Here is a 14483-nt window from a genome sequence, read left to right on the forward strand (position 1 = left end):
CCGGACTCTCAACCACTGTGCCACCAGGGAAGCCCTCCCCAAGTGTTTTTGAGAGAGGGAGGGGGAGTCTGGGAGGGAGGGCGGAAGAGGCGCAAACACAGGCCGGTTGGCTGTAGAGGACAGGGGCCCAGAGGGTGCTTTTCCTTGAAGTCACAGTGACTTCTGCAGAACCTGAGGGGTTCCTTCCTGGCCGTGGGAACTCTGCCATCTTAAGTTTGAAGGCTGCTCTCAGAGAAGTCATCTGCTCATTAAAAGAACACAAAGCTATTTAATTGTTGTCTTTGTGGAAAATTACATGACTGTCATCAGCTGTTGCTTCTGGCAGTGCTTTCTGTTCTAATGTAAATAAATGAGGTAACAGATTTAAAGAAACAGGCTGTATTTACATACTTGCGAAGTATCCTCTCAAACAATCTGCCTGTGTTATTCAAATACACACAAATTAAACTGGTGGTATCCTAAACACTGGTTACCCTTTGAAGCCTTAAAGTAGGAATGGTAAGAAGGGGGCAACACAAGTGCACCCCCCTTCAAGGGTAGTAACAAGAATTTGCCTTTTTTGTGTGCAATTGAGAGCTACTTCAGCAGGCTGAAATTTAATCCCCAGCCCTTTTCTCCACCAATTCGGTAGTGAGGGGACTTATGTGTACCACAGGCAACTTTGTTTTTTTAAATTGATTTTATTGAAGTGTACTTGATTTACAATGTTTTGGTAATTTCTGCTGTACAGCAAAGTGATTCAGTTATACATATATATACATTCTTTTTCATATTCTTTTCCATTATAGTTTATCACAGGGTATTGAATTTAGTTCCCTGTGCTATACAGTAGGACCTTGTTGTTTATTTATTCTTTGTTTAATAGTTTGCATAAGCTAATCCCAAACTCCCAATTCATTCCTTCCTCAACTTCTTTTTCTGTTTGTTTGTTTCTTTGCTTTTATTTTGCTTTTAAAGCAGCTTTATTGAGCTATCATTTACATACCATAAAATTAGCTCATTTTATGTTTTATTGAATTATAATTGACATACAATATTACATTAGTTTCAGGTGTACAACATAGTGATTCAGTATTTTTGTACACTACAAAATGATCACTGTGCTAAGTCTAGTTACCATCTATCATCATACAGAGTTATTTCAGTAATATTGACTATATTCCCTATGCTGTGCATTTCATCCCCATGACTTATATATTTAACAGTTGGAAGTTTGTACCTCTTCATCCCCTTCACCTCTTTTGCCTGTCCCCCAACAGAACAAATGAACGAACAAAACAAAACTGAAACAGACTCGTTAGATACAGAGAACAAGGTGGGGGTTGCCCGAGTGGAGGGAGCAGAGGCAACTTCTGAGCAGAGGGTGGGGTGGCAGGGACAGAAGCAGAATCTTTTAAACTTTGACAGAAACGTGCAAGGGTCAGCGTTTCTTGGAAGGCATACAATTAAAGCTTCATTTTCAATTTTTGTAAATCACAGTTCCTAAGTCATTGGATCTTTCTGATTCGGTTTGCTTTCTTGAGGTGAATATTTAGGCAGGAGTTAAAAAAAAAATTGTTTCCACTGAGGGTATTACAAAGATTCTAACAGTCAAAGAAGGAAGCAATACATTTTAAGACAGAAGAAATCAGAGCCCCCAAACAAGTTAATAATTGAAAATGGTTGTAGAAGTATGCAGAACCAAAAATTTAGCCGAAAGCATATTGTAAATTATACAAAGATTAAGGAGGAGCAAAAATTATTGTTTTTAATTCTTGGTACATATGATAGTCAAGTATTAGCTTATTTCCAGAATGGCAGATTTTACAGTCTACCGAACTGTTGGGGTAGAAGGGATGGCACGTAATCTGAGGGAAACAAAAATAAGATACCTGAGTTACAATGATGATACAAACGATGTCTATTTCAGGTAAGCATCAATAGTCTAAATTATGATTTTTGTCCAGCCGAAAATCCAGTGAAAGGGCTGTATTATTAACTCAAAATTTGAGAATATTCTGGTATAAACTTTTGAGGAATTTTCTTTTTTTCTCTCTCAAAACATCACTAAAGACAACTTTGTTAGATTACTATTAAGTATAAGGACAGGAGTAATCTTTAGTCTATTTTGGAAGGACAGTTTTGGGAGGGGCATTCTTGAAGTAATTTCTGCCTATGGTTTGTCACTAGGTCAAACAGATACCAGAGAGGTCCTTTAACTTATCTTTCAATTTTTATAAATTATTTCCAAAAGTAGATTGATCACCCATCCATGACCAAGCGATTGATATCTTCCCTACAGCTATTGGTATCAAACATATCAACAAATCACCTATCTTCCTGTGACATATAGCGAAGTCCTGTGTACAAAGGGATTTAAATAAGGTTATTCCTGCACTCTTTCCCCGCTGCCTTCTCTATAATAAACTGCCTTCTGTAGTTGGCTTTTAAAGTATATCTGTAGAGAATTTGTATCTCCTAAGAGAGAAGAGACAGTAAAAAAAAAAAAGAAATCCATGAAGTAAGGGACTAACATATGAGCAGATATATCTTCCTGGAACACTTAACAATATTTGTACAGATAATCAAAATGTGCTCAATTGAATTCAATATCCTAATTTATTTTTAAAGAGTTTTAAGCTCTATGGTAACTCGTCTATGTTTTTTCACACATTGGACTTTTCACATGTAAGCAATGAAATGATGTGATTTTAGGGATCACAGGGGTACTCCTCTCTGACTCACGGTCCCCACCAGCAACACTGTTGGACTCAGCCTCCTAAGTCTCTCTCTTCCCCGGTAACAAAGTTGTTTCTTTATCCCTTTTTTTCTTACCTTAACACCTGGTGACACAGCACTTTTGACTCATTCTCCCTCTTTGATACAGCCTCCCTTCATTCCCCTTAGGAAAGAATACATGTTCCCTGGGGACACGATCATAAGACAGTTTAGGTGATACCAACTGGTATTAAACTTGAAATCATTCCTACTATAAAATCCCTAGTCGTGTCAGTGACCTATGAAGACAATTTCATAGAAAACAAGAGTTAGAAGTAATCTTCGTGGTTCTAGTTTGTATCTCTAATATTTCTCCTGTTAAGGTGGTTGATTTTCTTCCCTGAAAATTATGAAACAACTCTGACCGGCTCCATCTTTGGGAGTTTCGACTCTGGAAGCCTGACGTCAGCTCCAGTTTACTCAGGCTTTGTTTCTTCCACAAGGATCCTTGTGAGAATAGAATCTTGGGAGTCTGCTTAGATGGACTCCAGTTTCCATGGAGGGCCCACGAAATAGTATCCATCAGGACCCCTTTTATACCAATATCTTTCCCATTTATAGTGATAATATCTAACTCATGCAGCATTTTATCCATATTAAGGGCCCTGTGAGATAAATACTACTGTTAACTCCACGTTATAGGTGTGGAGATTTGAGGTGCAGAGATGTTAACTAACTTACCAAGGTAACACAGCTAGTTAGTGACAGAAGCCAAGATTCTCAACTCAAGCAGTCTGGCTCCAGATTCTACATTCTTAACCCCTATCATCAAGTACCATTTTACTTTAAAAAGCTAATCACCCAATAAGAAACTCTAAACAACAAAAAGGGGCAATGAATATGCTCGCAGCAAGCTTGTAGAAAAGTTCAACTTGAGTTCCCTTCCACTTTTCTTTGGGTGTTAATGTCATTTGCTGACCTTCAGTGAGAGTTTTCCTTAGATTTCTGAAAAATGCTCACTTTTCAACTTAGCATGAAGCCAAAAAGCTGGTGTGCCAAAGTGCTGGCCATCTTTGGACGATGGAAATCTCTTGCTTATAGATTCTGCATTTGGATGTCATTCCTTTAATTTGCCATCCCAGAGCACTGCTTCTGAATCACATTACAGAGGGCTCTTGTGTTTCTAGGGCTGCAATAGCCAACACAGCTACAGGGGTGAAATACATCTACAAAGAGAGGTTTCCCACTACAACTAGAATCCGTTGCTTCAGTGGGACTGTCACCTCACTGACCTCCCGTTGGAGGAAACTCACTGGTTGCATTTCTACGTGTTTTGCAGGGGTGCTGGGTATTCTTTGTTGTTGCCATTCAGAATCCACATGCTGATCATACTTATTTTGGCAGAGAACCTGGTTTTGAGATAAGGTCTGAAATGTTTGCCCCCAGCACTGTTGCTCATGCCTGGGAAATATTTGCACTGATATCTGGGAGCAGTTGTGTGTCTACAGAGATCACTCAGCCTGGTGGGGACTTGGGGACACAGGGGAGAGGAGGGGAGGGAGGAGAGAAGAGTGATTTTATTGAAAACACTCAATTCTCCTCTGGCAAACCCAGGAATCCAAAGACGTACAGGCTTTCTTGGGAAAGCTAGGACAAAGAAAAAATGAAATCAGATGAGTTTGTTTAAGAAGGATAGGGAGCTGTTGCTTTCTTTTGATAAAAGTATATTATTTAAACTTTAAAACTGCTCAGATACCTTGGTACCTAGTTCTTTTTCAATACGCTTTTACAAATAAAAACTCTGGAAACATTAGCCTATTATCATTGAGAGTCTTTATATTAAGCAGAATTTATTTTTTTCTGGATGATAACCTCATATCTCGAAGCTCTTTTATTCATTCAATTTGTACCTTATTTTTTCCTCCTTTTCTGCCTTCTTTTGAATTTTTATTTTTGAGATATGTTGTGTTAATTACTGATGTATAGCAAAGTGATTCAGTTATACATATATATACATGCATTCTTTTTTATATTCTTTTCCATTATGGTTTATCACAGGATACTGAATATAGTTCCCAGTGTGATACAGTAGGACCTTGTTGTTTATCCATTCTGTATATAATCGCTTACATCTGCTAATCCCAACCTCCCACTCCATCCCTCCCTCAACCCCCTCCCCCTTGGCAACCACAAGTCTGTTCTCTATGTCCGTTTCTGTTTCATAGATAGGTTCATTTGTGTCATATTTTAGATTCCACACATAGGTGATATCATATGGTATTTGCCTTAGAATTCTTTTTAGGTCTTTAAAATGGCAGTTTTCCACAGTAAGGAAAATAAGTGCTTCATATGTGCTAGATATCATTTCAAAGTACTTTATCTTTATGAATCAGTTTAATCCTCAAGACTGTAGTGTGAGGTAGGTGTTCCTGTTTTATATGTGGGGAAACGGAGAAGCCAAGAGGTAAGGACCTTGTGCAGGGTCTCAGAGCCAGTATTTGGCAGTGTTGGGATTCAGGCCTGAGCAGCCTGGCCTCAGAATCACTTGCACTGCACTTAGGGTTCTCACGAACTTCAGAGTCAGCGGATCAGCTGGAGGTGAGGACAATAACAGTGATGACATTGGGGTAATAAGATGTTATTTATCAAATGCCTGATTATATGTTTACATAGGCTTCCTGTACCACAATTCTATGGGTAGGTGATATTGAGTCCACTTTACAGATCAGTAAACTGAGGCTTAATGAGGAAAAGGGATTTATACCAGCTCTTACAAACTCTCATGAGACAGAATCACAGTTGCAACCCGGATCTGCCTGCCTCTAACCCCTCTCTTAACCACCATGCTACACTGCTTCCACTTCAATTGTTAGTTATCATCTTGTAATGTTCCTATGTAGTAATAACAAATATGAAATAATCAAAACTCCTCATTAAGTGATCAGTCCGTTCGGCTTCTATGATACGTGCTGGGGTAGGGTGGAGGGAAAGTAGTTGGAAGGGAGAACCATATTAGCCATCATCTTCCCTTCATCCCTCCCTGGCTTCCAATTCCAAACCTCTAAGGGAAGAAAACAATCCTCCCTACAGACATCTCTCTCAAAACCACCACTGTGAGATTCTACTGGTTCATTTTGCTGTAAGCGCCATCCCCAGAGAGAGTTCTTTAACTGCAGTATCTAGCTGTGCACAACCCTTAATGAGAGCTGATGCCGACACTGGTCAGCAGACTGGCAACTGAACAGACTGTTTGTTCATATCCCTCAATGAGGGTTTCCTCGTCTAGTTAATATGTGTGAATTAGAATATTTCCTTTTCTATCCACTCTGCCTCCAAAGATTTGATGAACAGAGTTCCCACGTGGCTTAAACATACAATAAACACATAATTTTGCACGTGGGCACCCCCTGGGATTCGGAGTATTTTGTGTCTGTCTGTCTCCAATTCCTTCCCCTCCCCTCCCCTCCCCCATGGGTTTTTTCCCCCCATTAGGCAAATGGAAGGCCCATGCCACCTGTTAGCATTACATCATTGGCTCCCCAGAACACAGTTGCACCAAAGGCCTTAAACAAAGTAGTTCTTCTTGTATTGTTTGCACTCAAAGAGCTGATATCATGCCAACTGATGTCATTGTATGTCTTTGTGTAACTGCTATGGCAACTGGGCAGGTGGGGAGCCTCCAGCTGATGTCATTGGGAAAGGAGGTGTAGAGACAGAATTTTAAAAAGCTGTATGCTGCTTTTTTCTGTGTGTGTGGTTTTCTGGCATGCATTTTTTAAAAACTAGCTGCTTTTAAGACAAATTACAGCTTGAGTACACTAAATAAGAACAGAGAGAAGCTCCCCCCCTCCAATCCACCACGTTAAAGACTTCTTTTGAATCTGTTTTGTTGTTCTGTCCTCTCATCTTATACAGAAAAGTGTAACAACTGTCTTTTTATTCAAAAAACAAAAAGTGAATTAGGTTCCCATTACAGAACCACTGTGGAACTGTTTACTTGGATTTTATGGAGCCAAAGCTGAGCAGATTTTAAAATAACTCTTTAGTCTCTTTCGTGGAGCTTGTGATGGTGACAGCGGGCAATTTCAAATTTTTGTTTAGGTATTCACTAATGAAGTTTTTCTGGTGGTTTCCACTTCTTCTATCTACTTGAAAAATGATCTCTTTGGGTCCAGACAAACTTTTTATTTTAATCAATGTTTCATAGCAGAATAATAAGATGTAAGGGCAGAAGTTAATTCTAGAAATCAATTAAGATGAATTTATAGCTGTTGTTTTTCTTTTCCAAAAGCAAAGACAGGTTTTGATACTCACAGGTGGTCATACTATTACCCCCTCTGAATGATCTTTGAATCATGACGGATCTTAATGAAAATATGACATCCCAAGTTTATACGACTAGTGTGCATTGGCTGTGAACAGCCCTGAGGCTTGGTCTGGGTTACAGCCTGGAGCTTCCTGCTGTGGTTGCCAAAGATGAAACTTGAAACGGAGAAGGACATAGGTTCAGAAACTGGTAGACAGATAGACTTCCTGTATTTATTTCAACACAACCATATCCTGTTCACCCATTATGTTTCCTCCTTTATCTCTTGAAACTGTCAAGACAGAAGCAAGGCATCTATCTGGGGCAGGGTGAGGTGGGTCAATGTTGGGTTCTGGTGGCTTTCAGCTTCTAGGAGATCTCCAACTTCCCCCTTTGTTCAAAGGGAAGGCCAGAGTGTATCTAGTTGGTAAGAATTAGAGCTCATTTGGTAGTTAATAATGTCAACTCTGATTTCATAGCCCTTACATGTATATTGTATAATTTGACCTCTGTAATAATCCTTTGGGCTTATCCACAAACGTATCTGACAAATATTAAAGGAAAAGTTTAAACAATAAACTATGATCTATAAATTTCCTGACTTCAGTGTTCTTTTTTGCATGTTTTTTCAACTTTTGATCACATGTAAGGTGAATGTTTTTAAACTGGCTTTTTTCGTTTAATATTAAACAGAAACACTGTTTTCATATTCCTTTCACAACTTTTAATGGCTACATAATATTCCATTGGGTGCACATGTCAACTTTTCCCTTTTAAAAAAATGATTTTGACCTTTCTAGAAAACTGCTGTAGCGAACATCTTTATGCATCTAGCTGGCTATCTTTGGTCTGATGATTTCCTTAAGATACATTCTCATAAGTGACACTGCATTTGATGAGGGGGAGGTTTGCATACTTTATGTATGTTTCCATTCATTCCAGACTCCCAATCACACTAAGAGGTATATGCCATTACCCTCATTTTACAGACGGGGAAATTGAGGCCCAGAGAGAGAAATTAATTTATCCAGGTCACAGATGCAGGAAGTGGTGGAACTGGGATTATAGCCAAGATAACCTGGTTCTTCCAGTGTCCCTGCTTGTAACCACGCTGCTGTATTGGGAGCAAACTTGGCCTTCTGGGTAAGGTGAGCTTACAAAGAGTGCAAGGCACACACGCCTACACTGCCCAGGTACAGGCAGAAATTCTACACCCAAGGAAGTCATCTGTGCCTTCCTGGGCTCCCAAAGTGCAAGGTTCTATATAGGCCACTGAGCATATGGCTCTTTGGGGCAGAACAAATTTGCTGCTAATGAAATTGCCTGATGCTTCGTGGAGCTCTTTCCAGGGGAACATGCCCCAGTTTGTATAAAAAGCACATTTCCAAAGTACTGCATGCAGTGATATCCTCCAAAGTTTGTCCTCCGTCTCCAAATGGACTTTCATTTGTATTTTGATTTTATTTTAAAAAATGTAATAAGCAACTAAACACACTCATTCCTAAGGGGAAAGTGATATCTTCTGCCAGCTCTGAAGTTCTAGGGGTAGTCATTCTCACTTTCTGTGTTTTTGTTCCAGGTGGACTCAGCAGTTTTAAGCAGAACCATGAAAACCTCTGTGACAACTCCCTCCAGCTCCAAGAGTGCCGGGAAGTGGGGAGCGGTGCGTCTGCGGCCTCGAGCATGCTACCTCAGTCCATCCCCAGCACCCCCGACATCGAGAATGCAGAGCTGACGCCCATCTTGCCCTTCCTGTTCCTCGGCAACGAACAGGATGCCCAGGACCTGGATGTGATGCAGCGGCTGAACATTGGCTACGTCATCAACGTCACCACTCACCTACCCCTGTACCACTACGAGAAAGGCCTGTTCAACTATAAGCGGCTGCCGGCGACCGACAGCAACAAGCAGAACCTGAGGCAGTACTTTGAAGAGGCTTTTGAGTTCATTGGTAACTATCTCCTACGGGGAAGTCTCATCTTCCGCCTTCCTTTCCTCTCTGGCTTGGGCTTTGATATCAAGTCCAAGATTTATGCCTGTGTTGCAAAAAAAGCTCCACCGAGGTGTTTTTGGGCTCTGCCACCTGGTGCAGCCAAAGTATTCTCCTAAGTCGTAACCCATCAAGTGTATTGGAACCATGGTTATAAAAGAACAATAATTCAACTGGGTTGGGATCCGTTCAACTAGACCTCCACATCCCTCAAGTTCTCAATGAAAAAGTGGCAGGGGTTAGCACTGAGATGTTCTATAACACCATCTCAAAAGAACTGGCAGAAAGTAAGAAATTGGCGGCCAGAGCAGGCACCGTGGGTATGTAGTCTACTGGCGTCCCTAGGCACTTTGCAGGGAGTAAAATACAGCCGGCCCTCTGTATCCGCGGGTTCCACATCTGCGGATTCAACCAACCACGGATCGAACTCGCGGATACAGAGGGCTGACTTTCCTATGCCATTTTATATAAGGGACTTGAACATCTGTGAATTTTATCCAGGAACTAATCCCCCGCGGGTACCCGAGGCCAGCTGTATTGTGAATATGACATCTCCCTTACTTTGAGTTAAATTTCTTTGCCACTGCTTGAGGCAAAGGTAGTGTTTGCTGAAGGATTGTTTCTGAAGGATCTTTTTCAGAAACATAATGCTGTAGTGAACATCTTTACGCATTACTCAGCACAGAGGAGAGAAAGAACGGGAGTGGAGGGGTGAGGGGGTGGGGGGGGGAGTAGTTTTTCCCTTCTGTTTGCTTTGCCTCAGTTTTTAAACAATGGGTAGCAAAAAGGCTTGAAGTTGAGTGCTCATGAGATGGTACTAGATTCCCTTAGTTTACCCCAGACTCATTGAAGTAGGAAAGATCGAATTGTATAGCCCATGTAGTTACTTACCAAGGAAAGAAAATTCTAGCAACAGCAGGCTTTAATCTCTAGAAGGAAGCAACGGCCAGCCTAACCCTAATCTTAAACTTTAACTTTCGCTGCTTCTAAGCCTCAAACTGTTGCAAGCCTCAAATTATCACTTGGAGAGTACCTGACACCCAGCAGGTACTCAACAATTTCTTTTTTTTTTTCCCAAGTGATTCCAACCTTTCTTACCACAAAAGGGTGACCCAGTACTTTTCCTAAATATTGTAGCAGATTGTTACTGGCCTCTGTCCCAAGAAGAATGCACTCATGTTCAGTGCTCCTTTGTCAGAAAAAAAAAGAAAAACAAAAAAAATACCCTTGGATTTAACAACCATTAGGGTGGGTGGATTTGCTGTAGAATTGGCAACTCTGGTCACTAACCCAGGCATTTCCCTGCTAATTGTGCCTTTATTTATTGCAGGACCGTAGATTGTTCAATCTGGAAGGAAATTCTGAGTGGTCACTAAAGAGACCAGAGCCTAATGCTCTTGACTGTGAGGCCAGGAGCCTTTTGGGAACACAGTGTTTACAAGGCTCTATTGGTTCTCAATGGGCAATGATTGTGGATGCAAAGATACCTTAGATTTTTTATTAGTGATATGTGAATCAAACGTTGAGTCCCAAGGAAGAAAAGTTTGTCACCAAGTAGATAAGGAACTTCCTGGTTGATATATGATGTTATGAGTGCAATTTTATCTGAGTTAATTCCAGTTGGGGGAAGTTAAGAAATTGTTTTTCGGGCTTCCCTGGTGGCGCAGTGGTTGAGAGTCCGCCTGCCGATGCAGGGGACACGGGTTCGTGCCCCGGTCCGGGAAGATCCCACATGTTGCGGAGCGGCTGGGCCCGTGAGCCATGGCCGCTGAGCCTGTGCTTCCGGAGCCTGTGCTCCGCAACGGGAGAGGCCACAACAGTGAGAGGCCTGCGTACCGCAAAAAAAAAAAAAAAAAAAAAAAAAAAAAAGAAATTGTTTTTCTTTTAATGGGTAGCATAAGATATGCTTAGGTTCTAAGAGGATTTTAGTCAAAGCACCCACATTCCTTATAGATTATTCAGGCTCACCTGGTGTTTTAGAAAGAAAACAAAACAAGTAATAAATAGCATTTAACCTCGAAAACAGTTCCGCATCACACCCTGCACAGGCACAATATTTTATTCTCATTGTTATATATCATTGAATAAACTGAAATCTGATAGTCTTGCTTTAAGGAAAACACAGCTGGTTTTAGAAACATAATAGCATTCACAGAGAGTCTAATATAAACTAAGCAGAGTCTAGGTTTAGGGTTTAACTATGCCAGTTTAGTTATTCCTGAGTCGGGTGATATTCGTATATCTCCTGAGCCTGGTTAGTTACAATTATTCCCATTATTCAGATAGGAGGATTGAGGCTCTGGGGAGTTATGTGATTCACACAAGGTCCACCACAAGGTGGAATCATGGTCAAACCTAGCCCTTTGTGGCTCATCTTCTTACCCCCATGCTTCCCCATTTTGAGGTGGAGGTCCTTAAATAGTGTGTGCTGAAGAGGAGAAATTGAAAACAGGAGATACTTTCCTAAAATACAGTTATCCATAGGAAGCAAGCTAAATTGCTGGGTTTTTAAGATGAAAATTTGCACAATGTTTCTTTTCTTAATCTACTAGTGGGTAGCCAGTAGAAGTAGTTTTTGTTAGAACGGGACTCTCCTTACCATCTCCTTTCCTACTCTTCATCTAATTGGTATATTTTCCAGGGATGCTTTCTTTGGGATGCCTTTTAGTTTAGAAGTGTCATTAAGAATCCATTCAGGCAGTGCCCAAGAGCTATTCTCCTGGGCTTTTAATATACCTGAAAACCTTTAAAGTATTGCCTTTTTCAATTGCTCTGGATTCTGAGCCATTGCTGTTAATTCCTTCATCTTCTGCATCATTGCCATGTTGGAAAGGCATGTGTAGATGCAGAGGGGGTTGGACAGTTCAGATGTAGGTGACACCCTATGCCTGAGAACTGCAAGTCTTTAACTTTGCAACAATAGGGTTTACTAGTGAGAAGCTGAATGTAGCAACTTTCTAGTTGAGCTTTGTTCCTTTAACCCTCTTCAGAGTTTCCTAAGACTGAAACTCTTATCCATTTAGTACCAGTTTCTGCACAGAGCATTTCTATAGTATAAAACAAGAAATGCCTTTTTCTCTATCACAGGTAGGAGAGACATTGTTAATAACACTAGTTTTGACAAGTGACACAACATGGCGATAGAAATTAACATCCTGAATCAGAGGGGTCTACTTAACCAGTAGCTTGTTTGACATTTAGGCTAATTGTGTTGTGGCTCCATCCTCAGTTGGCCACCGTCACCTGTGAAGTCAGCTATTATTGTGAATGACTCCTTTACCTAGCCTTCTCTTTAAACGTAGAAATGTAGCTTCTTATTCATACTAATATTACTTTTAGCCAGTTCTGGAGGTTGTGACATAAACATACACGATTAACTAGTAAACTATACTTAGTTTCAAAGCCATTTTGATGTCTTCTCTCTCTACAGAATATGGCATTGTCAAGTCTAGAGAAACGTTAACCTCTCTCCCTCCATCTCTCTTTCTCCTTCCCTGCACCTCTTGCCTTTCTCCCTTGTTCCAGAGGAAGCTCACCAGTGTGGGAAGGGGCTGCTCATCCACTGCCAGGCTGGGGTGTCCCGCTCTGCCACCATTGTCATCGCTTACTTGATGAAGCACACGCGGATGACCATGACTGATGCTTATAAATTTGTCAAAGGCAAACGACCAATTATTTCCCCAAACCTTAACTTCATGGGGCAGTTGCTGGAGTTTGAGGAAGACCTAAACAACGGTGTGACACCACGAATCCTTACACCAAAGCTGATGGGTGTGGAGACGGTTGTGTGACAATAGTCTGGCTGGAAAGGATGACTGTTCTCCATTAGGAGACGAAGAGGAAGGAGGATGGATTCTTTCTTTTCTTTTTTTCTGTCTTTTTTTTTTTTTTAGATGGGGTAAAGTTTGTGAATGGAAACAAACTTGTTTAAAACTTTTTATTTTTAACAAGTGTGAGAAGAATTTAACTTTTGATGCCGTTGAGATTTACTTCCCGCCAACTGACAAAGCAGGGAGGCTAAAGACGTAATTTTTTTAAGTCAACAATAAAAATATAACAAAATTTGTTTCTTCCCCTTTTCCTTTTAAGCTATTTGTAGAGTTTATGATTAACTAGTCTGTGCAGGTTCATAGACCGAAGATACTACACTTTAAACCAATTAAAAAGAACCCAAAGTACGTAGAAAAGATGTTGAATCATGAAGAGCTAGGATCTGCCTGGGCTGTCCTTACGAAAACAAAAAACCCAACCAAACCAAGCCCTGCTGTGCTCACTGGTGCAAAGAGATGATCAGGGCAGCTTAAGTGGTCTAAGAACCCTTCACATTCTTTAAAGAGACAAAGGATACTGTTGATTTTGTGTGTTTCGTACTCTGGATTACTTTTTCCCCCCTCTCTGGGTTTAAGAGATTTTTTGAAATAGCAAGGAACTGACCATTATACCATATGCCTTCACTGGCTTCTTGTGCAATAATATGGTGTTTTGAGTGTGCAAGTGAGTTAGAGCTGGCAGCTGAATGATAGACAAATAGTGCAAAGTTGCCAGCTTGGAGCTGGAAAGGAATTAAACAAAACCAATTACTTTTCTTTCCCACCTTTTTCCTTTGTTTAACTTTTTTTTTTGATTTGATTCTGGTTACAGTGCCATAAACCTTGTTACATATGTATATCAGAATGTAAAAAAAAAAAAGACAAAAATTTATTTAAAAATATTTTTCTCAAAAAAAACTTGGTGTGTTTCTGTTGATTGTGTAAAAATTTATTTTCATTATATAAATGAAACTCATTTGGAGATGTGTCGTTTTTCCTCCTCTTTTTCTCAGTTCAGGTTCAAGCATCTCATAGCTCCAGGAACTTGTACGTGTAACATAATTGGAAATAAACACACATTTTTATAAAGGGAAAGAGAGATGAGGGAGAGGCAATAGTCTCTGGCCTTAGTGTGAAGCACAGAGAATTAGCAAGGGAGTAAAAAAATGCTCCAGTCTGCCTAATCATAATCTCCTCTATTGCCACAGCCCTACCATCCACTTCTGCCAAAGTAATTCCTCTTACAAAGCGGAAGCTTCAGGTAACCTCCTTAAAGGCGTGAGAAGGTTCTATATCAGCCTTTGAGCCTTGGTGATTAGGTCACTGCCAGATAGATTGGTTAGAATTCTGTGATCTCCCCAGTGGCTCTTTGATAAGTATTTATGACAATCTGACAGCTAGGGGTATTGACACCTCCCTCCCCCACTGTCATTTGCTCACTCAACATCTTTGGTAACATTAACCACATAGTGTACACTGCAACACGTTGCTACTTCCTACTTTTTTGCTAGCAAACTGAGCTCAGATTCCTAAGTTCAGCTTCCCCATCACGCTTGGCTAATACACAGCTAGTGTTCCATGGGCTCCCAGTCCACAGCAGAGTAAGAGTGGGGTAGGGGAAGAAGATGATTCAAACGTTTTCTATGTTTTATTAAAATAGATGCCTCCAGGGATTTGGCCA

General features: G+C 40.6%; 1 protein-coding gene across 2 annotated transcripts in view; it reads left to right on the top strand.

The window, feature by feature from the left end:
• The window catches only part of DUSP10 (dual specificity phosphatase 10), a 39837-nt gene extending 26068 nt beyond the window's left edge, over positions 1 to 13769 (top strand). For both annotated transcript variants that reach the window (XM_059998079.1, XM_059998071.1), the window contains exons 3-4: positions 8583 to 8954; positions 12519 to 13769. In XM_059998079.1, coding sequence (XP_059854062.1) covers positions 8583 to 8954; positions 12519 to 12784 — 638 coding nt within the window. In that variant the 3' untranslated portion in view covers positions 12785 to 13769. The remainder of the gene's footprint in view (positions 1 to 8582; positions 8955 to 12518) is intronic.
• The last annotated feature ends 714 nt before the right edge of the window (positions 13770 to 14483 follow it).

The sequence above is a fragment of the Delphinus delphis genome, chromosome 1 (genome assembly GCF_949987515.2).
Source record: "Delphinus delphis chromosome 1, mDelDel1.2, whole genome shotgun sequence".
Lineage (NCBI taxonomy): Eukaryota > Metazoa > Chordata > Mammalia > Artiodactyla > Delphinidae > Delphinus > Delphinus delphis.